Source organism: Perognathus longimembris, chromosome 11 (assembly GCF_023159225.1).
Source record: "Perognathus longimembris pacificus isolate PPM17 chromosome 11, ASM2315922v1, whole genome shotgun sequence".
Taxonomy (NCBI): Eukaryota; Metazoa; Chordata; class Mammalia; order Rodentia; family Heteromyidae; genus Perognathus; species Perognathus longimembris.
The window spans coordinates 68,810,499-68,833,951 of NC_063171.1; the positions used below are offsets into that span (position 1 = coordinate 68,810,499).

Below are 23,453 nucleotides of genomic sequence, written 5' to 3' on the forward strand. Positions count from 1 at the left end.
AGATGTGGGGGACACAGTTGAGGGGGGACACAGGTGTTGGGGGGACACAGGTGGGGGGACACAGGTGTTGGGGGGACACAGGTGTTGGGGGGACACAGGTGGGGACACAGTTGAGGGGGGACACAGGTGTGGGGGACACAGTTGAGGGGGGACACAGGTGTTGGGACACAGGTGGGGGGACAGGTGGGGGGACACAGGTGGGGGGGGACACAGGTGGGGGGACACAGGTGTTGGGGGGGGACACTCTCTAGTCTGGTGAGCACTACATAGAGTAAAGGCTGGGCTCTCATCACTGTCTGGCTCTTTTTGTGGCCCGGCCACAGCCAGAGTCTGACTCCCGGTCTCTCTTCTTCCAGGAAGTGCAAGCACCCATCCCCACTCCACCCACGCCACTGGGCAGCCTAGGGACCAGTGAGTCAGCTCAGGGCAGAACACGGGAGAGAGGAAGAGAAGGAAGGAAGGAGAAGAAGAGGGAAAGAAGGGAGGAGGGAAAGAGGGAAGGAAGGAGAGGGGGGGAGAGAAGGAAGAAAGGAGAGAAGGAAGGAGGGAAGGAAGAGGGAGGGAGGGGGAAGGAAGGGGCTAGGGAGGGAAGGAAGGGGGAGGAAGGAAGGAGGGAGGGGGAGAGCAGGTGGGCGGGCTGTCTCCTCTTACCTATGATAGATGGCAGTGAAAGCCATTTTGGCCCAGGTGTTGAAGAAGCTCAGCCGCTGCTTGAGGTCACTGACCCAGGAGCTCAGGGGCCGGCAGGACCTGTAGGCGTGTTTCTGTGGAGACAGAGCCAGCGTGGGAAGCTCTCCAGGCCAGCAGCACATTTCTGCGAGCTGTGGTCAGTGACTCGCTGGACAGGCAGAAACAAACTTGGGCCTCTGCCGTTTCCCAGCTCCAGGTGCGCAGCGAGGCGCCTGACCCAACCTGTGAATGGGGCCATCTGGGGGGAGGCTGGCGTGGCTGACTTGCTCTTCCCCTGCCTTCCTCCCTCTCTGGACTCGTGGCTCCCCTTTCATCTTCAGCTCAGCAGGGCAGGGTGGGGGGGGCCTGGACTTTGCAGCAGGACCACGGCTCTGCCCGCGCTCGGCTCCGCACACCACCACAGAGCCCGAGTGGCCGGCCCTGCCCGGGGCCTCCCCCCGCCCCTCCCGCCCCCCCCGCCCTCCCCCCGCCCCCCTCCCCCCCCCCCCCCCCCCCCCCGCGCCGCTTGGCGGCAGAGCCCCTCCCCAGCCTCTGGGTCTGGATTTCTCTCCAGTGTTGACTCCCATTTAGGAATATTAAAATAGTTAAACATTTTCAGTCACTCTCATTGGGAGCTTGAGCAGTCAATATAAATGTTTAAAATTTTATACTAAAATATAAATACAGCAAAGACAAATACCACAATAAGATTGAGAAAATATTAAAAATGTTGGAAAGGGCTGGGCTATGGCCTAGTGGTAGAGAGCTTGCCTCGTATACACGAGGCCCTGGGTTCGATTCCCCAGCACCACATATACAGAAAACGGCCAGAGGTGGCACTGTGGCTCAGGTGGCAGAGTGCTAGCCTTGAGCAAAAGGAAGCCAGGGACAGTGCTCAGGCCCTGAGTCCAAGGCCCAGGACTGGGGGAAAAAAAAAGTTGGAAAATCTAAAACGGGAAGGCAAACGCCTTTTTGGAGGAAAAGGCCCTTGGCTTGAGGCAACGCCTGCGCACTTTCCTTCTAAAACTTGTACTTGTGTTTCTTGAATCTAAAACACATGTGCTTTTATAAAGAAGTGCGTGCCTCCTAGATGTGCATTCTCACAGTCCCGACGCTAAGGGGTGTGGCGAGGCCTCAGGGCACGCTCCCCCCGGAGCCGCCCCGGAAGCCCAGCTGTCCTGCCAGTTTCTGCAGAGAGCGCCACGTCTGCCGTGGCACCGCACATTCGCGCGTGTCATCGCGTGGTATTTCCATGTGGACGGATGTGCCCCCGAGGTCTGGCGGGTCTGGACACCGGGCTCCGTACCTGCCACAGGGCGGGCACCTTCATGTTGAGAAAGCAGTCGTAGACCTCCTCCAGCTCCGGGGTGAGAACCTTCTCTCCCTTCATGGCAAGCTGCAGATCTTTTAAAGATTGGTGTATGACCAACAGTAACTTATCAAACCGTTGTATTTCTTGGTTCAAAAAGGTGATCAAGACACAGTGGATGAGGGGGTCATGGCCTGGGGAAGAAAGAGCAAAACTTTGTTGTTGACTTAGGCGAGGCTTTGCAAGGGAGGGCGGAGCCTCTGAAGCCTTCCACTGTTAGAGGAACTTCCGGTCTCTTGACTTGAGGCAGCACACATTTCCTGCAGAAGTGCTTTCAGATGGCAGTGTCTCATTGTCTGTGAACACCTGCCTGTTCTCCCGCTGGGAGTGCAATGACTCACAACGCAGAAGGAAGCCAACCGGCCCGGGCAGCTGGGCACCCCCATGGTATAACGTCAGCTCCTCATCTCATTGTTGGACCATTAAAAATAGGAAAACCACTTGCAGAAGTTACGAAGGGCTGGGTGAAGCCCAAGGCCCCAGCCAGCTGCCCCAGAGACCCAGTGATGCCGAGCCTGAGTCGCCTGGTCACAGGGACGTGAGGGACACTCGGGGGGAATGGCCACACGGTAGCCTTGGTGTCACCTGTGACACCCCGACTGGCATCCCCTCCCCCTTCCCTGGCCCGGCCCAGGCCCACCTTGGATGTTGGCATAGAGCTTCTGCCAGATGGGGCTGGCCAGGAGGCCTCTCAGCGTGGTGGGATTCCTGGACTCGGCCGGGCCCTCCGGCTCCACCGCCAGGGGCAGCTGCGCCAGCAAGTTGGCCACGATTTCCATCACCAGTTCCTCATTGCTCTGCCCTGGACTGCAGGGGGAAGCAGGAGCCTCATGAAGGCCACGTGTGCACACACATCCACACACACGCAGAGGGGAAGGCCATGTGCACACATACTAAGAAGGCTCTGTGTGCGTGCACGCGCGCGCACACACACCACACACAGACACAGGGGAAGGCTGTCTGGTGACACGGAGTGAGGAGGAAATGTGTATTTCTAAAGCTTGATTAAGATCTCCTTGTGAAACAGATTCTGAGCACCAAGGGAGGAGACTAGGACCGCAGCAGTGTGCGGGGCTCCCCTCGTGGGCCTGCAGAAAGCGGTGCTGCGTGTGCACAGGCTGTGGGAAGAGAAGGGCTGGGCACCCCGAGGCAGGCTGGGGAGCCAGCCACAGGCCCGGTGCCCCTCAGGCAAGGCCTCCCCACACTCCCCCACCAGGGAGGCGGGACTTCACCGCTCTGCATCAGCAGGATGCTATTGGATGATGTGACAGTCAATCAAACCAAAGAGCCTACTCCGTTTGATGTCAATGCAATGAATTGTGGTCAGGAAGACAGTGAAAGAGCATGGAGTTTTGACTGCAGCTCTCGGGAAGTTGTATTATAAGAGCCAAGGAAATGTACAGGTCTGTAAGGAAGGGCAGGACAGAAAAGGGGAGGGGAGGGGAGGGGAGAGGAGGGAGGGGAAGGCAGGACTGGCACAGTGGGGCTGGAATCCAGGCCTCACAGGATCCTTTATTATTATTATTATTATTATTATTATTATTATTATAGCATTGTTGGGGACTCAGTTTTAGCCTTGGTGGGGGAAGGGCGCCAAGAGCCAGTCCCTGTCCTTCCCCCCAGCCCTGGGCAGTGTGGGAGGGAGCCCCTCCCACCTTCCAGCCTCAACCGGAAAAGAAGCCCCCGCCCCTGGGGGGCGAACACGTGCGTGCCACCATGATGGGGTTGTCCAGCCCACAAAGGAAGTTTCATGACATCACCTGATGGGCAGCTCGGCTTAGCCAATGGCCCAAGTCCTTCCCTTTCCCGCCATTACTGTTATATAAGCCCCCCTCCCAATTAAAGCCTTTGAGACTCATTCAACCATCCAGCTGTCTCCCCGTTATCTTTGTCCTGCGGTTCCTGACACATTATGGGGGGCCGAGGAAGGGATTTCGGCATCCCACTTCAGCTTAGAGCAGTCCAGAAAGGACACGCCTTACTCCTTCTGCCGGTATGAGGGGTAGGGCGGAGTTTCTTCCACAGAATCGAGGTTCAGGCATTTCCCCCCGAGAGATGGGGGGGAAGGGGGTCCTCAAGACCCCCACATTGGAACATCTCCTCCGGGGAAGGGAGAAAGGGTCCTCAGTGATCCCGACATAGCATTATATAATATTATAGCATTATTATTGTCACCTTAGCAACCTCAAAGGGAGCCCGGGGCTTCCCCCAGTGACCCTGCAGGAACCACTCATGCTTCTGCTAAAACCTGCTTTGCTGAACACGCAAACAAGCACCTGGCACCTGGCTCCTTCCTGGGGCTTTGGTCGATAGGTTGCTTTTCTGAATATCATAACTTTGGTAAAATACTTAAGTAACTTTTTAAACTATATGAGAAAATCACTTTATTACTCTCTTAAGATATCTCTAAGATTTTTTTTTTTTGCTTATTAAGGCTTTACTTATATTTGCAGAACTGCTGAGATCCATTTAGAATTCCTATATTATGATGTGAGGTTAGTGTAAAAATGATAAAAGATTCACACTTAATGGAGGGAGGCAGGGTGAGCAAATGCAGTCATTAATTCAATGTACATTGTGTAAACTGAACCATGTAATTTGAGGCGGCGGGAGGGGGGGTGGAGGAGGGAGGGATGGTGAAAAGGGTAATCAAGATGCGTGGTACTCAGAACCGACTGCTGGGCTTGAGCTGCCTTTCTACAACTATACAACAAGAAAGAACAAAGGGAATGGTACTCCTTACATCACAGTTCATATAGGAAATGCAAAAAAGGAGCCACCAGCCAGCAAGCCATCTTCAGGATTTGAGGCTCACTATTAACTTGAGGCTGGCCCGAAGGGGGAGAGGCGGGAGGAGGACCTCAGGGAGGAGGTGTGTCTTCTGTGGTGTCTGCAGGCCACTTCTTTTTCTCTGCCCTATTTATTTTCGAATATACTTTTCTACCAACTTCAAAAAAAGCTTAACATTTAACCTAAAGTTGTTTTTCTTAAGGTAGTAAAATATCTCCTAGAAATTTATTTATTTAAACTTGCTGTATTGGGCTGAGGATATAGCCTAGTGGCAAGAGTGCTTGCCTCGTATACATGAGGCCCTGGGTTCGATTCCCCAGCACCACATATACAGAAAACGGCCAGAAGCGGCGCTGTGGCTCAAGTGGCAGAGTGCCAGCCTTGAGCAAAAGGAAGCCAGGGACAGTGCTCAGACCCTGAGTCCAAGGCCCAGGACTGGCAAAAAAAAGAAAAAAAATAAACTTGCTGTATTTAGATTAGCTACTTCTACATAAATGCTTTTGGTTAGCTTTTTTTTTTTTTTTTTTTTTTTTTTTTTTTTGCCAGTCCTGGGGCTTGAACTCGGGGCCTGAGCACTGTCCCTAGCTTCTTTTTGCTCAAGGCTAGCACTCTGCCACCTGAGCCACAGCGCCACTTCTGGCCGTTTTCTGTATATGTGGTGCTGGGGAATCGAACCCAGGGCCTCATGTATACGAGGCAAGCTCTCTTGCCACTAGGCCATATCCCCAGCCCCTGCTAGCTTCTTTCTGGACATGTAAATCTAAGAAATTATGAGAAATGTAAGCTATTGTTATAGTATGAAGTCTTCTGTATAGTTTTGTTTTTAAACTAGTATTTCAGTATTTTCTCTGAAAAGAAAACATCACTTTGTACATGTGCATTATATAAACCTATCATTTATTTATTTATTTTCTTATTTATTGTCAAAGTGATGTACGAGAGGTTACAGTTTCATACGTTAGGCCTTGGGTACATTTCTTGTACTGTTTGTTACCTCCTCCCTCATTCCCTCCTCCCCCCTTCCCCTTTCCCTCTCCCCTCATGAGTTGTTCAGTTGGTTTACAACAAATGGTTTTGTAAAAACCTATCTTTTAATACTTATTTTGTCCCATTGTTTAAGAAAGGTTAAACATGAACAAAAATGTCTACTTGTTTAATTTCTTTGGTTTTTCTCCCAACCTCAAGCAGCTGAGAAGGAATCTTGGAAATTAGGCAGAAGGCATGTGCTGGCAAGTCAGGCCCGTAATCTGAGCCACACAGGAGGCTGAGGTCTCAAGATTGTGGTTCAAAGCCAGCCCAGCGGGAAAGTCCCCGAGATGCTCACCAGAAAGCTGGAAGTGGAGCTGTGGCTCAGCTGGTAGAGAGCTAGCCTTGAGCACAAAAGCCCTAAGGGACAGCATCCAGGCCCCGAGGTCGAGCCCCGGCGTGGTACAAACAAACACACTAGAAATCAAGCAGAGGTACAAGCTGGCCCCCCACTCAGTTTCCAGTTCTGGGAAGAGTGAAGATGAGGGACAAGTAGAGTTCACAGGCCAAAGCTGAGCCAAAAAATAGTCTGGTCTTAAGGGATGGTCACAGTTAAATTATTTGTAATATTCAAGAGAACTGGGCCATGTTAAACTGCACAGGCCAGTTCTATGATTCTACTTTAAAATGAAAAATCGGCAAATTGGTTAAAATACATAATTAAGTTTAAATCCAGCTAAATGGATATAAATCAGAGAACAAGATAATTTAAGATTTGACATATTTACCTGATTATTGTATTTCCAAAATCATTGGTAGGCAAGGTGGTCTGGCAGACAGTAGGGGTACGTTCACTTTGTAATGGATATTCATATATTTGAAAGTGTTCGCGTCTTCAGATGGATCTGATGTTACTCCAGGACCCTAGAAAGGTGGTCCTCCAGATCCGTCAGCCCCCCACGTGGAAAAGCTCGCCTCCCAGCCACACCAGCACAGGCCAGCAGGCAAGTCAGAGAGGAGGAGCCGGGCTGGGACGCTGGCTGGCCACCTTCCATTCACCGAGCCACGAGGCAGAGCCGGGACCTGCACCGCGGGCCTCCCGGGAAAGCAGGGGCCTGGCGAGCCTGGGGTGCGTGTCCTGGGTGGGAAAGCAGGGCCTGTGGTGCGTGTCCTGGGTGGGAAAGCAGAGCCTGTGGTGCGTGTCCTGGGCGGGGCCTGGCGAGCCTGTGGTGCGTGTCCTGGGCGGGGCCAGGGCTGCCGCAGGAGGTCTGGAGACTTGGGTGTTCTGCTGGAATGGTAGGTGCAGAGTTCTGACCTTGTTTCATGGCCACAGGTGGAGAAGACCCGGGAGTGGGGTGAGTGTGGGCGCACCGGAGCCGTCCAACAGCCCTGATGGACAGGTGCGAAGCGTCCCCTCGAAGGATGACACTGACGCGGTGTGACCTCAACACCGTCCGCCCAGGCCCGGACCATGGTCCTGGTGTGGACTGTGCTGGAGTCTCCTGAGCACACAGCAAGATGCACACTTCACACTCACACAACGTCATTTCAGATTACCCCTCGCTAGATCAAGCCCCACTATTCACCCAACAAGCACTGATGCGTAACTACCGCAAGCCTGGTAGGAGAGAGCGGAAAAGAGAAGAGGAGGAGAGAGGAGACAGAGATGCCAGAGTGTGCGCACGCTTGCTTCCCGTGTCCTCCGGAGAGTTGGCTGCTTCCCTGGCTCCCAGTGGGGGTTCTGCGGGCCTGTCTTGCTAGTGTGCCCTCACCTGATCAAGAGGGTGACTGGGGTGGCCTTGGGCTGCAGGGTGATGAGGCTGTCCACGAGCCTCTGGGCCTGGGCCTCCCTGGAGCTCCTCATGGCCTCGGGGTGGACAGCCAGGATCTCGGGGGAGTCTTCATCAGGCAGGGACCGGATGATCTCTAGGTATTCCTCGAAGCTGGCGGAGCTGGGCACTGGCTGGCACGTCTGGAAACGGAGGTAGTGCATTGGTTTTCGCGTGTGACACACAAAGGCGGTGTTTTCTCATGACAGTTACGCAGAGCGCTTCTTGTGTCTGTGGTACAACACCGCTAGAAGCAGCACGTGGCCCGCGCTGCGACGTACAGATCGCAGGTGTGCAGAACTCTCTCACTGAGAAAATGGAAAGAGAAGGGAAAAGGGGACATTTTAAAAGCATGGGGGGCTGAGGAAACATTTTCATTGACAATGGATGCAGTAAAGTTTGAACAAATCATTTTACTTTGGTCAAACTATGGGAGGAATGTGAGGAGGGTGGGAGGGTTTGGGTGGTAACTGCTTCCTAAGGGCATCAGGGAAGGGTCAGCATCAGCTCAAGGAAGTGGGGTTCCCAGGTGTGTATCCCTGCAGAGCTGGGGGAGATGGGGAGGGGGGATGGGGGATGGGGAGACAAGGGAGATGGGGGTGGTGGGAGAGATGGGGGAGGTGAGGGGTGGGGGAGATGGGCTGGGGGTGTTGGTGTCTCAGTCCGCTTCCTGGCTTCTGTGAGAGCTGTCCTCTTCTTCCTCTGTCCCTTCCCCCTCCCATGGTGCACTGGGCTGTCCCAGACCCAAGTGCCAGGCCCGTGGCTGGTGGTGGAGTTGAACACTTGCTTGTCCTCCTCAGTGACTGTTGTCTCGGGCATGGAAGCATTTCCAGTACTGTAAAGCAGGTGTATAAACTAAGGACACAAACGATTTCAGAATCTGCCATGCCGCCACATGATGCGAGCTGAACTTACCGCTGCTTCTTCTCTTACGCGTTTTCATGGAATACAGAAGTCAACTATGTTGTACTTTGGGGCAATTTAAAGGATTCTTATCTGAATTTTATCTGAATGACCTTAGAATCTAAACAAGATGTTACTTTAAGTTATTTTTGGAAGCCAGGCCCTGGTGGCTCCCACCTGTAACCCTAGCTACTCAGGAGGCTGAGATTCGAGGATCGAGGTTCACAGCCAGCCTGGGCAGGAAAGTTCATGATACTCTCACCTCCACTTAACCACCAGAAAACCAGAAGTGGCGCTGTGGCTCAAGTGGTAGAGTGCTAGCCTTGAGCTGAAGAGCGCAAGGACAACGCCCAGGCCCAGAGTTCAAGCTCCAGGACTTGCAAAAAAGAAAAAAGGAGACAATCTTAAAAAGAAAAGTCCTCACACTTTTCCTGCTTTGGCAAGCGGGCGTGTAAGGCTAACCCATCCTGACACACTGGCTCAGGGACCTTGTCCCACTCCCCGGCTGCACTGAGGGCCCAGGTCTGGCCAAGGGGGCGAGGGGGCTGGGGGGGGGAGGTGGAGCCTTACAGCCCTGTGCTTATGGCCGAGCAGTCCCGTGCCTGCAGTCCCTTGGCTCTCCTCAGTCGGCAGTGGCCTTGCTGTTCGCCTAGGCCCGCAGTCCTCCCGTGTCCTCCACAGAGCTGAGGTGGCAGGCAGGCACCACTGCCTCTGGCTTTTTACTGGTTGAGACAGGATCTCACAACCATTTGCCCAACTTATCCTAGAACTACAATACAGAAGCATTGTATCTTAGCCTTCAGAGTGGCTAGGACTACAGGTATGCGCCACCATGCCTGGTTATAACTCATGCTTAGTGGCCAGGAAATAGGATTATTTAAATCGTAACAGCTGGAAGAGCTTACACAATTCTGGCGTCAGCCAAGTCCAAATTCTATGCTACCTTGCTTAGCATCCTAATTTCTATCGTGTAGATTGGGATAATAATAGTGTCTGCCTCCTAGATTACTTGTGGCCAATTACTTTTGTGACCCTGTACTAAAAGTTCACAAAGGTGCTGAAAACAAACATTAACATTTGTTTAAATACATATTTTACGCAATGCAACAATGCCTAGCTAAAAATAACTGAGCGCCATAAAAAGACCAATTCTCTCCCTACCTCGTAACCAGAGAAGCAGAAGTTGTCTCTGAGCACGTCGGGACTGCAGAATCTGTAGAGCAGCGTGTTTAGGCACCGGCTGTCCCAGAAGTCAGACACCCGGCCGCCGTACGTCACTTCTCCGATCATGTAGCGCAGCGCCTGCCAGGGCACGGCCGTCCGCTGGCTCAGAGCCTTGCCCAGCACCTTCAACGACACCTTTAGAAATAAGCATCCCGATGTCAGCGCGCGGCCAGCTCAGCTCCCACCGGCCCTGAAACAACAACTCGCACACAGCTCACGCGCACCTTCTCCTCGGAGCACGCAGGAAGACCTAGGGTGACCCACGTGAAGGCGTCCACGGCTTCCCAGTTATTTCTGTTGTGTTGACACTGAGCTACTTACGTCACTTACTCAAATCAAATATGCGGTGCTAAGTTCAAGGGCAGGGAAGACTGAGGCCGGGCCGCACACGGCTGCCCCAGCCCTGGCTAGGGTAGGGTGGTTCTTGGAGGCCCTTCAGGGCCATGCTGGTACCGACTGGCGGTCCTCCCCTCCACTCCTCTCTCCTCTCCCCTCCCTGCTCTGTTCACCAGAGGTTGCTCACCACACCTCTCCTGGCCAATTCCCTTAGAGTTTTATTCAGAATGGCTTTAAAAAGTCCTTTTCCTATATTGGCTGAAATGAGGGTCTAAAGTAGAATTGTGGATTTCCAGGTGTGAGCCATTTACACACTCCTAGAATAAACCTTGGCTATAGTATATTGCCATTTTACACACTCCTAGAATAAACCTTGGCTAGCATATCTTGCTGTTTTGATTCACTGTTAACGCTCAAGTCTACAGCCGCTGCTCACAACTGCTGGCCACAGAACTGTGTGTCTAACTACCAGCACAAGGTGAGAGCACCGGCCCTCCTGCCCCCCCCCATGGCAAGGGGCACCGGCCCTCCTGCCCCCCCCCATGGCAAGGGGCATCGGCCCTCCTGCCCCCCCCATGGCAAGGGGCACCGGCCCTCCTGCCCCCCCCCCATGGCAAGGGGCACCGGCCCTTCTGCCCCCCCCCCCATGGCAAGGGGCACCGGCCCTCCTGCCCCCCCCCATGGCAAGGGGCATCGGCCCTCCTGCCCACCCCCATGGCAAGGGGCACGGGCCCTCCTGCCCCTCCCCACACACATGGCCATGGCTTCTTCTCCAGAAGCACACTCACCTCGAAGTCCGAGGAGCTGAATTTATAAGGGATATTCCACCCCAGTGTTCCATAGTTGCCTCTCTCTTTAATCACAGCATTGAAAAAACACAGGCTAAACAGAAGTTTTTTCCACCATGGTCCATACTCAGGATTTTCCAGTATCTCTTCTGTCACCTGTCCACTCCCGCCATACCCAAACATACACAGCAAGTTGCTTTTCAGTCCCTGGGGAGATTCCATGGCGATCTTTAGAGCAAAGGAGAGTGCAAAGTACAGGTGACCAGGGTTAGCACTGGGGACACAGTTACATCCACAAGTATTTTCAAGGTTCATCAACCAATCAGAATGTTGTCTTATTCTTGTGCTACTTGAAAATTTCTACCAAAGGGCACTCCCAGATTTTCTATATTGTTGGAATGATATAGAAGTTTTATATGAAATTTATATGAAATTTTATAATGAAAAGGACTGTATTGTGATTAAAAGTGATCCTGTTTGAAGCTAGCGCTGGTGGCTCATGCCTATAATCATAGCTACTAAGGAGGCTGAGACCTAGAGGATTGGGGTTCAAAACCAGCCTAGGTAGAAAAGGCTGGAAAACTCCATCCCCAATTATCAGCAAAAATACCAGGCTGCAGATGTGGCTCAAGTGACCCATGATCTACAAAGTAGAGCGAGAGCTGGGGTCCGAGTCCAGGTTCTAAGACACTCACTGCGTTTGGGGGGGCAGCTTAGCAGGGCAGCCTGGACTTCCACGGCGAGGGCACCCAGCAGCCACAGGGCAGGGGGCCTGCGGGGCGGGGGGGGGGGGCGGGCGGGGAGGGGCGGCCCAGGGCTGTGCCCCCAGGGAGGGCCGCATTCCCGCGCACATGCCAGGGAGAGCCATGACTCTGCTGTGCTACTACACCGGTCTGATGGTGTTGAAAACCGAGTTGGCAAAACCCAAAGCCCCGTCTGTGTGCGGTTCTTCTTCATCAGGAGAGTGAGAAGGAGAGGCTGGGGTGAGGAGGGGAGGAAGCGGTCCGCGCCGACGGGGTGGGGGTGGTGGCCGCCTGGAACCATGACGTGTTAACCGCTGTTGCTGAGTTCACGCACTCGCACACTCATACACACTCACCCCCACACACACTCACTCACACATTTACACACACGCACACTCACTCACACACGCTCACACACTCTCACTCACACATTTACACACACTCACACACTCACACATTTACACACTCACACGCTCACACTCACTCACACGCTCACACTCACTCACACACGCTCACACACGCTCACACACTCTCACACTCACACACACTCACACTCACACTCACGGCCAATGGCTGCGGCTGCCTTCCGTATTCCTTGCTAGGTCTACACACGCGTGCTAGTCCTGCTGTTGGCGTGGCCGTGCACGCGAGGCCGCCGTGAGGGGCGCGGCGTGGTGCGGCCCCGCCCTCTCCCCCCCGCCCCTCCCGCCCCCGCCCCCTCCCCCCCCGCCCTCCCCCCCCCGCCCCCCCCGCCCCCCCCCCCCCCCGCCCTCACCTTCACGCTCCTCTGGAGGATGGAGGCCGGGAAGGAGCTGACGGACTTGGAGCTCAGCCACAGCCGGAAGCCGGGGTCGGCGGCCGCGTCCGCCCGGGTGAACCTGCGGGAAAGCCGGCTCTCACCTCCCGCCGCCGCCGCCGCGCGTGCGTGCGTGCGTGCGTGCGTGCGTGCGTGCGTGCGTGCGTGCGTGCGGCCCCGCGCCAGGCTCCCGACTCCCAGCCCCGGGGGAGACTCAGCCCCGGCCACCGCAGCAACGGCCCGGGCTGCGTCCGCCCCGTCCTCCCCCGTCCGCCCCGTCCGCCCCGCCCGCCCCGTCCGCCCCGTCCGCCCCGTCCTCCCGTCCGCCCGTCCTCCCGTCAGCTCGTCCGCCCGCCCGTCCGCCCGCTCGTCCTCCCCGCCCGTCAGCTCGTCCGCCCGCCCGCCCGTCCGCCCCGTCCTCCCCGTCCTCCCCGTCCTCCCCGTCCGCCCCGTCCGCCCCGCCCCGTCCTCCCCGTCCGCCCCGCCCCGTCCTCCCCGTCCGCCCCGCCCCGTCCTCCCCGTCCGCCCCGTCCTCCCCGTCCTCCCCGTCCGCCCCGTCCTCCCCGTCCGCCCCGCCCCGTCCTCCCCGTCCGCCCCGCCCCGTCCTCCCCGTCCGCCCGTCCTCCCGCGTCCTCCCGCGTCCCCCCGCCCCGTCCTCCCCCGCGCCCCCCCCCCCCCGCGGCTTACGACTGCACGAGGGCGCCGAGGCGCGGCATGAAGGAGGCGGCCAGGTGGCAGTTCTGCAGGAAGACCCACTGCCGCCGCCGGCCCCGCGCCCGCGCCAGCAGCTCCTCCGCCTTGGCGGCCTGGCCGCGGCCCAGGGACAGCATGGTCACGTGGCTCGTGGCGCCCGTCAGCTCCCGCGCGAACCTCAGCACCGCGCCGGCCAGGTCCATCCCTGCGCGGCGGGACGCGGGGCCCGGGGGGCGGGGCGGGGGGGGGGTCAAGGACGGGCCCGTGCGCACACACACCTGTGACAGCCCCACGCACACACACCTGTGACAGCCCCACGCACACACACACCTGTGACAGCCCCGTGCACACCTGTGACAGCCCCACCCCCCCACACCTGTGACAGCCCCACCCCCCCACACCTGTGACAGCCCCACCCCCCCACACCTGTGACAGCCCCACCCCCCCACACCTGTGACAGCCCCATCCACACACACCTGTGACAGCCCCATCCACACACACACCTGTGACAGCCCCACCCCCCCACACCTGTGACAGCCCCATCCACACACACACCTGTGACAGCCCCACCCCCACACACACCTGTGACAGCCCCATCCACACACACACCTGTGACAGCCCCACCCCCCCACACCTGTGACAGCCCCATCCACACACACACCTGTGACAGCCCCACCCCCACACACACCTGTGACAGCCCCATCCACACACACCTGTGACAGCCCCACCCCCACACACACCTGTGACAGCCCCACCCCCACACACACCTGTGACAGCCCCATCCACACACACCTGTGACAGCCCCACGCACACACACACCTGTGACAGCCCCACCCCCACACACCTGTGACAGCCCCACGCACACACACACCTGTGACAGCCCCACCCCCACACACACCTGTGACAGCCCCGTGCACACCTGTGACAGCCCCACCCCCCCACACCTGTGACAGCCCCACCCCCCCCACACCTGTGACAGCCCCACCCCCCCCACACCTGTGACAGCCCCGTGCACACACACACCTGTGACAGCCCCGTGCACACCTGTGACAGCCCCATCCACACACACACCTGTGACAGCCCCACCCCCCCCACACCTGTGACAGCCCCGTGCGCACACACACCTGTGACAGCCCCGTGCACACACACACCTGTGACAGCCCCACGCACACACACACCTGTGACAGCCCCGTGCGCACACACACCTGTGACAGCCCCACCCCCCCCACACCTGTGACAGCCCCACCCCCCCCACACCTGTGACAGCCCCGTGCACACACACACCTGTGACAGCCCCATCCACACACACACCTGTGACAGCCCCATCCACACACACCTGTGACAGCCCCATCCACACACACCTGTGACAGCCCCATGCACACACCTGTGACAGCCCCATGCACACACACACCTGTGACAGCCCCGTGCGCACACACACCTGTGACAGCCCCATGCGCACACACACCTGTGACAGCCCCATGCACACACCTCTGTGATGACGCCTCACGCACACACCTGTGATGACACCCCCCGCCTGTCCCCCCCATGCGCACACCTCTGTGACCCCCCCCCTTGCCCAGCCCTCACTCACCAGAGGAGTGGATGAGGATCAGTGGGCTTTGGGCAGTGGATTCGTCGTAGGATTCTTTCAGATTAACTGCCGTTCTGTAAATATATTCATTCCCCATTTTTTCACTTATGAAACTTCTCACCGAATTGTTCAAGCATTCTGGCCTAAGAATTTTTATCTAAAAAGGAAAAGAGAAGAGAAAGTAACTTTGGGTTGCTCCCCATAGGACATGAAGGGAAGCGGCCCTGGTGACCTGGTTTCTGGTGTTGCTTCTGCTGGGGAGGCTTGGGGAGGGGAGGGGAGGGGAGGGGAGGGCTGGCATGGCGGGGAGCTGCCCCACGTGCTCCTGACCCTTGGTGGGACTTCCTCGCTCCAGGCTCACCTTGGGCCTCTGTCCTAGCCCTTCCCTACTCAGGGAGATCTCGCTTTGCATGAAAGCTGTGCTCCTCGAATCAGCCAAAGGAGACTTTCCCTGTTATTCTTCTGCTCTGCTGGCCACACCTGGAGCAAGAAGCCTGGGCGGCAGGGCATGAATAATCCAGGATAACCCAGCCGAGGAGGATCGGCTGCCATTCAGAAGTGAAAGCAAATGGCACAGCCTGCAAGTTTAAGCAAGTAGAATTCAGGTCTGCCAAGAACTGTTGGAGTAGGAAAAGATTTGGGAAACTGGGTAGTAGGCAGAGGTTCAAGGCCTATGGGAATTCAGGGCAAATTTCAGAGGGAAGAACTTTCCCCAAAAACTATCTTACACACAAGTCAGTTACATGCTTCTTGCACGACGGTCTGCAAGTCATGTCCTGGGCACAGTCGGCATCTTTTACACAGGGCCAGGCAGGCAATGCAGCTGTCGTGGGTCTGTGTGGATGGACAGGGGAACTACGGGCAGATGCCATGCTAATAAGGCGACAACTGTTACATGTGGCAATCTTGTGTCAAACACAATAAATCCAATTGTTCCATGTAATTTTAATATGTCCAATCACTCCATGTAATTCTGCTCTTTTCCTTTGGAAAAATAACTTAGGGTGTGTGTGTGTGTGTGTGTGTGTGTGTGTGTGTGTGTGTGTGTGTGTGTGTGTGTCCTGGGGCTTGAACTCAGGGCCTGGATGCTGTCCCTGAGCTTTCTTTGCTCAAGGCAGCACTCTACCATTTGAGTCACAACTCCACTTCCAGTGTTTTGGTCATTAATTGGAGATAAGAGTCTCAGGGACTTTTCTGTCCAGCTGGCTTTGAACTGTGATCCTCCAATCCCAGCCTCCTGAGTAGCCAGGATTATAGGTGTAAAGCACCAGTGCCCAGTTTTTAATTTGAAATTTTTATTTAAGTGCATTGCATGTGAAGAATCCAGGCCTTAGCAACAGAATTCACCTGGTACGGCCAGAGCGGGAGAGAGCTGGCCCTCACCACGACGTGAAGGAAAGGAAGTGTCACCTGACAGCCCAGCTCGCCATTCTAGCAAGCACACATTCCTGTGACCATCAACCAAACACCCATCATTTCCCACCACTGTGATTATTATTATTATTATTTTTGGCCAGTCCTGGGCCTTGGACTCAGGGCCTGAGCACTGTCCCTGGCTTCTTTTTGCTCAAGGCTAGCACTCTACCTCTTGAGCCACAGCACCAGTTCTGGCCGTTGTATACGAGGCAAGCACTCTTGCCACTAGGCCATATCCCCAGCCCCTTACTTTAGGTATTTAGTCAGCTGACACACAACAATTCAGATCCCTAAAGTTCCTCCCCTAGCAATGAAGCACTAAGAGAGTCAGGTGGGATGTCCTCTTCCTGAGTGGGGGCAGCGCTGGCGAGTGTGGCGAGCGTGAGCCGGGCCTGGGGCACAGAGGTGTGGAGCTCCTCTCTGCGTGCTCTCCCAGGGCAGGACAGGAGCCAGGCTTGTGTCCCCAGGGTCTCAGGTTGGCTTGGCACAGCTCTGGGGGGACGGACAGAGGTCCCGGGGCGTGGAAGGGGCATGGGGCACAGCATGGCCGCTTCCCTCCACTCCAATGCTCAGGAACTCTTAGCTTTCAGAATCGTGTATCATTTGCTTATAAAAATTTACGTTTGAAGGGTTCAGGTGACTAGTAAAATTCTTAAAGCATTTAGAGTCTTCGTGGTTTCTCAAGCATACCTTACCAAGATAAGTCTTTGAAATGGAGTCAATTTCTCCCAGGGAAAATTTATAGGATCACGTATTTCTTCATTTTCACTTAATAGTTCTGCTAGACATCATGTAGAGAAAGAAACAAATTAATCATCTTGAGCAAACTTTGTATCACTAAAATAGCCACAGTACTATTCATGCTTTTATTTTATTTTTTGTAAAGTACAGATATTAAAGGAGCTTAATTCCCACGGGATTTGTGGCATTGATAAGTACCCTTCACATCCCAAAAGACAGACATGAGGGTAGAGTGAAGGTTTGTTTGGTCCTGTGGAGGTGGGCAGACAGAACAGATGGTGACCAGGCCAAGCTGACATTTGAAGAACACAAGCAGATTAGACTGCAAGTTTGCGATTCCTGTTCAAAACTGCCAAGACCTATGGAGGAAGTGGAGGCCATGGAGTCCAGCCGGCCGATGGCGGTCCGGGGCTGCGTCTGCTTGTGCACAGGTCATCTTTCCTGCTGTGTGAACACCGTTGTTTCCACTGTCTTGCACTTTTGTATTTTTTTTTGGTCAGTCTTGAGGGCTTGGAACTCAGGGCCTGGGCACTGTCCCTGAGCTTCTTTTGCTCAAGGCTAGCACTCTACCTCTTGAGCCACAGCGCCACTTCTGCCTTTTTCTGTTTCTGTGTTGCTGAGGAATGGAACCCAGGGCTTCATGCATGCTAGGCAAGCGCTCTACCACTAAGCCACCTTCCCAGCCCTCTGTGGTGCTGTTCTAATGTCTGTTGTCACACACAACTTTAATTATATGCATAAAGAAAGAAAAAGCTTTCTGGACCTGGACACAGTGCCTCACTCCCATAATCCCATCTACTTAAGAGGCGGAGGTTGGGAGAATGGAGAGACTGAGGCTAGTTTGGGCAAAGTGAGGGCTCTCATCTCCTAACAGAGCTTCTAGTGGATAAAGTTTTCCTTTCAATACCATTACTGAGTCTCACCACATTAAGTCTATGATGAGCCCAGGTGGTTGGGGAGGTTCAGGCAGGGCCCTTAGAACAGGAGGTGCAGAGGCTGGGAGCATCTGAGCAGTCGGCTGTTTGTGTGGCACAGACTCTGCTTGCAAAGCCAGTGACGATCCACAGGCTTCAGGAAGTATACAGACACACCATCAATGTGATTCCGACAGGTGATGGGAAAGGGAATAACCAACCCGGAAGAAAATGGGCAAAGCATGGGACAGGCTGACCCAAATGGTCAGCACACAGCTAAAACACTTTTATACCACTAACAGGAGGACCAAAGTTAAAAGAATAAAAAAAATTCAGATTGGCTCAATTTAGGCCAGTGTCTCTATAATTTATATCCTCACCAGCCTTCACACTGCCAGTGAAAACATAAACTGAGATAGACTTTTATGGAAATTGCCCTAGTAGCAACTCAGCATAAAATAAATGATCTTTGTCAACTCCACTTCTGAAATACTATCTCTAGAGAGAAAGCAGAGGAAATAGTGTAAGGATGTGATGTGGCTCCACAACATGATTTTATACCATATATTGTGGCCTACGTCTGCAAACTAAATGGAGAAAAATGTAAAAGAAGCAAATCAGGCCGTGTCCTAAATGAGGGCCAGCGTGATGGGGACAGCAAGCTCCAGGCGAGGCGCTGGGCTCACGCTGAAGAGGCCAGCCTGGGCAGTGCTGCTTCTTCTTCTTTTTTTTTGTCCAATTCTGGGGCTTGAACTCAGGGCCTGAGCACTGTCCCTGGCTTCTTTTTTGCTCAAGGCTAGCACTCTGCCACTTGAGCCACAGCGCCCCTTCTGGCTTTTTCTATATCTGTGGTGCTGAGGAATCGAACCCAGGGCTTCATGTAGGCAAAGCAAGCACTCTACCACTAGGCCATATTCCCAGCCTCTTGACACACACTTTAAAGGTAGATTAGACCCGAAGACTTTGTTTGTGTGCGTCTTGGGGCTTAAACTCAGGAGCTTTTTTTTGCTCAAGGCTAGCATTCCATCACTTGAGCCACATGCTGGCTTTGAACTGTGATCCTCAGACTTCTGCCTCCCGTGTAGCTGGGATTACAGGCATGCGCACCGGCACCCTTTCTTACTTTCCTCGGACGAACCATCTTTTGAGGAGAAAGGCATGCTAAGCAGAGAGTACACAGTCCTGCTGTTCTTGAACTCCTCCCACTGTGGGACATTCGACAAGAGGGACTTGCAGAGCAGCACAAAGGCTGCCAGGTGGTGGCTGACATACTGGCACTGCTTCCACCGGGAGATCGTTAGCCACTTCAGATGCTGGTTCTTGCACGTCTCAAACATGTCTAACGGGAAAAGAAACACCATCATGGGACAAGAGCCAAGTCCTTTACCTGTCAGGCACTCATCACAAAGTAGCAATTGACAGTTACTTGTTGTATAGCACAGAAACAGTTTACAGTTATTTTATTCGGGTACAAAGCACATAAAATGTATCTTAACTATTATACAGTTCAGGAGTGTTAACTATATTCATACTACTGTGAAAACAGAACCTTTCCTGCAAATAGGAACCATTCCACCCATTACACAATGTGTCCTCTCTGCTTCCTCACTTCTCCAAGACCTTGACAACCAGCTTGGTTTCCTCAGTGGTTGCCTATCAGTGCTCGTTTGTCCATGCTGTAGTCTGTGACAGTATTCCCTTCCTTTGAAAGGCTGGATACCCTTGCACAATGTGTTTATGTGCTGCCTGTTAGCTATGTAAATGGTGCTGCAGCAAATACGGTGACCAAGCATCTCTCCAGACTCTGCTTTTAACTTTCTGGATATAGATCCCAAGTGGGTTTGCTGGATCATAGAGTAGTTCTTTTCTTTCTTTTCCGTTTTTGTGCTGGTCCTGGGGGCTTGTAGTCACAGCCTGGGTGCTGTTCCTGAGCTTTTTTGCTCAAGTCTAGTGTTGTACCACATGAGCCAAAACTCTACTTCTGGCTTTTTGGGGGTTGATTGGAGATAAGAGTCTCAGGGACTTCTCAGTCCTGGCTGACTCTGAACTATGATTCTCAGATCTCAGCCTCCTGAGTACCTAGGATAACAGGGGTGAGCCACTGGTGCCCAGCAAAGCAGTTCTATTCTTAATGTTCTGAGAAAATTCCTTTCTCTACAGTGGTCGCCACATTCACAATCTCACAAGTATCCATGGGTTACAATTTCCCTACATCTTTGTCAGCACTTAGTATCTGCCGGTCGACACTGGGAATGTGCATGGAGTACTCCACAGTGTGGCTTTGATGTGCATTTCATATACCTGTTACCCACTGAACCATCATCTCCAGAGACGGGAGACATCTTTAGAAAAGGAGGTACTCAGGTCCTTCAGTCATTTTAAATTGTGTTATTTCTTGTGGGAATTCTAAATATTATTTATTTACTCTTTACCAGATAGGTGATTTGCAAAAATTTCCCCATTCTTTAGGTTGCCTTTAGTAAATCTATTTGTTCCTTTTCATTTTTATTGTCTGTGCCACCGTGTAGCATAGCTAAACAAGAGGTCACTGCAAGTCCAGTGTAATGAAACTTTTCCCTTAAGTATTCTGCATAGCTTTAGGTCTAATTCTGACTCCATTCTTTTATAGCTGCCTATCTAGTTTTCTCAACAATGTTTGTGGGAGAGATTGTCATTTCCATTAAGTGGTCCCAGCACTCTTACTGGAATTTGTATATGAGGGTTAATTTCTAGGCTTTTTATTCTAAGCTATTGATCTATTTTTTTTTTACTGTTATATTAATGCTATCCTGCCGTTTTCATTAATGAGGCCTTATAAATCAGGAAATGAGGGATATGTACTCTGTTCTTTCTAAAGGATTTTTTACCTATTCAGGGTATCTTGTAGTCACATACTAATCTTAGGAAGACAATTTTTTTTTGTTTTTTGTTTTTTTTTAATTTATTTGTTTATTAACTGAACACAAATTTTTTGACAAGGTGTTGTGCAAAAAGGGTACAGTTACATAGTAGGGCAGTGTGCACATTTCTTGTGCTATCTTACGTCCTCTTTTTCTATCCCTTCTCTAGGTCAGGTAGACATATATACAATATACAATGTATCAAGAACATAGACAGTATTCACAGACTTGGTCTCTACTGTCTCTCCGTCTTTAGGAAGACAATTTTGATTTCTGTAAAAGCTGGCATTTTGCTGTGGTCTAGATGTGCCCTAGAGCAGGGCTAGGCTAACTTTCAAGTTTTACAATCCAGGTACAAGAGATATCTTTCCATTTAGCTGTTTCTTCTTTAATTTCTTTCAGAAATATTTTGCTGTTTATCTTTTTAAAAATAGGACTGGGGTTTAAACCCCGGCCATGTATTTGCTAACAAATGTTCTACCATTTGAGCCATGCCACCAGCCCTTTTTGCTTTAGTTATTATTTTTAAATTTTTTTTTTTTTTTTTTTTGCCAGTCCTGGGCCTTGGACTCAGGGCCTGAGCACTGTCCCTGGCTTCTTCCCGCTCAAGGCTAGCACACTGCCACTTGAGCCACAGCGCCGCTTCTGGCCGTTTTCTGTATATGTGGTGCTGGGGAATCGAACCTAGGGCCTCGTGTATCCGAGGCAGGCACTCTTGCCACTAGGCTATATCCCCAGCCCTAGTTATTATTTTTAAAATGGGGTCTAACTTTTTTTTTGGCCAGACCTGGGCCTTAAACTCGGGGCCTGAACACCACCTGGCTTCTTTTTTGCTCAAGGCTAGCACTCTACCACTTGAGCCACAGCGCCACGTCTGGCTTTTTCTACACATGTGGTGCTGAGGAATCAAACCCAGGGCTTCATGCATGTTAAGCAAGCACTCTAACGCTAAGACACATTCCCAGCCCCAAACATTTTGTCTGGGGACAGACCATGATCCTCCTGTTTATGCCTCCTGAGTAGCTGGGATTTACAGGGAGTGCATTACCACATCGGTTTATTGGTTGGAATGGTGGTTTAACTAACCCCTCGTATTGGTTGGTCCCAAACTGTGATCCTCCAGATCTCTGTCTCCTAAGTCGCTGAACTTACAGGCATGTGACCATTTTGTAGTTTTAGTGTACACACATTTCACTTTCTTGTTTAATCTCATTCTTTAGTATTTCGCTGTTTTCTGATGCTATTGTAAATGGAATTATTTTCTCCATTCCCTTTCAAATTGATTATATAGAATCACAACTGATTGTTGTGTGTTGTTTTTGCATCTTTGTTGCATCCATTTCTTAGTTCTATTTCTTTGTGTGGAATATTTAGTGTTTGGTAGCTATACTTCCTTTCTGATCTGAATGCCCTTCCTTTCTTTTGCTTGTCCAGTTCCTCTGACCATAGCTTCCAATACCACGCTAAGTATAAGCAGTGAGGGCAAGCCTCCCTTGCCTTGTTCTGATTTAGAGAAAAAGTTTTCAGCGTGGTGCTAGCGGTATGTTTTTCATAAATATCTTTTTTATTTTTTCCGTCTCTAAATGTTGATTTATTTCATATCACTATGTGTAAGTGGCATCTGACCAAGTTTCTGTCATTGTGACAAAATTCCTGAATCAATGTATAAGGTAGGAAGGTCACCCTGCCTCCTCTGTGAGACTGCCTCCAGGAAGCTCAGGGCCGGTGGGAAGTGGGCCCCGCCCAGGGCCCTCGCTGCCCCCAGGCCACACCCAGGCCTCCCCTAGTTCCAGGCCCCGCCCAGGGCCCTCGCAGACATGCCTGTGCTCATAAATCATGGCTGAGTTATCTGCTTCTCACACTGCTGTCTGGTGTTTAAATTTTGCTTTGGGTTTTTCTAAAATACCAGACTTTAAATGATTATTTCTCTCTCTCTCTGTCTCTCTCTCTGTCTCTCTCTCTCTCTCCCTCTCCCTCTCTGTCCTCTCTCTCTTCTCTCTCTCCCTCTTTTTTCCTCTCTCCCCTCTCTCTCTCTCTCCCTCTCCCTCTCTTTCCTCTCTCTCTCTTCTCTCTCTCCCTCTTTTTTCCTCTCTCCCCTCTCCCCTCTTCCCTCCACCCCCCCCTCTCTCTCCTGGCAGTACTAGAGATTGTGTTTGCTAGGCAGCCATGCTACCTTTTGCTGGTACGTTTCTAGACAGGGGCTTAATGCCTGCCCTGGAGGGGGCGGTGTGGAGGGGCACCATAACCTGCTAGGAATACACTAACCTGTCTGGGCTGGCTTTGAACCACAGTCCTCCCAATAGCAGTTTTCCAAGTAACTAGGATTATAGGCATGAGCCATGGACTCATGGCATGATAAGTCCCTAAGATCACTGATTGATTCAACAGTCAGTTGTCAAACATTTGCTGGGCACCACGCTTTGATATGAGTAAGAACAAGTGAAAACTGAACTGAAGATCTTTCCCTGCAGTTTGGAACTTCATCTCATGTGTGCATTCTGACTTCTGGATTTGTCAATATTTTCTAAACTAAGCCCAGCCATCAAAGCCACTGCTTCCTCTGCTCAGTGAGAATGTCCCATTTAAGTTTTCTAATATTTGTGACAGGAAATACATAGGAAACACACAGGAAATACACAAAGAAACACATAGAGAACACACAGGGAATACACACAGGGAAAAACACAGAAAATACACGGGGAATAAACAGGAAATTTAGGAAAACACACAGGGAACAAACAGGAAATACACAGAGAACACACAGGGAATACACACAGGGGAATAC

At 52.5% G+C, this 23,453-nt stretch overlaps 1 protein-coding gene across 1 annotated transcript in view; it reads right to left on the minus strand.

Moving 5' to 3' along the window:
* The window catches only part of Dnah14 (dynein axonemal heavy chain 14), a 199,822-nt gene that overhangs the window by 3,505 nt on the left and 172,864 nt on the right, over window positions 1-23,453 (minus strand). The window contains 11 exon segments of the mRNA XM_048358265.1: window positions 652-764; window positions 1,976-2,172; window positions 2,679-2,845; window positions 7,567-7,766; window positions 9,688-9,885; window positions 10,875-11,102; window positions 12,393-12,495; window positions 13,101-13,311; window positions 14,698-14,854; window positions 16,809-16,894; window positions 18,892-19,107. Of these exon segments, the coding sequence (XP_048214222.1) occupies window positions 652-764; window positions 1,976-2,172; window positions 2,679-2,845; window positions 7,567-7,766; window positions 9,688-9,885; window positions 10,875-11,102; window positions 12,393-12,495; window positions 13,101-13,311; window positions 14,698-14,854; window positions 16,809-16,894; window positions 18,892-19,107 (1,876 nt within the window).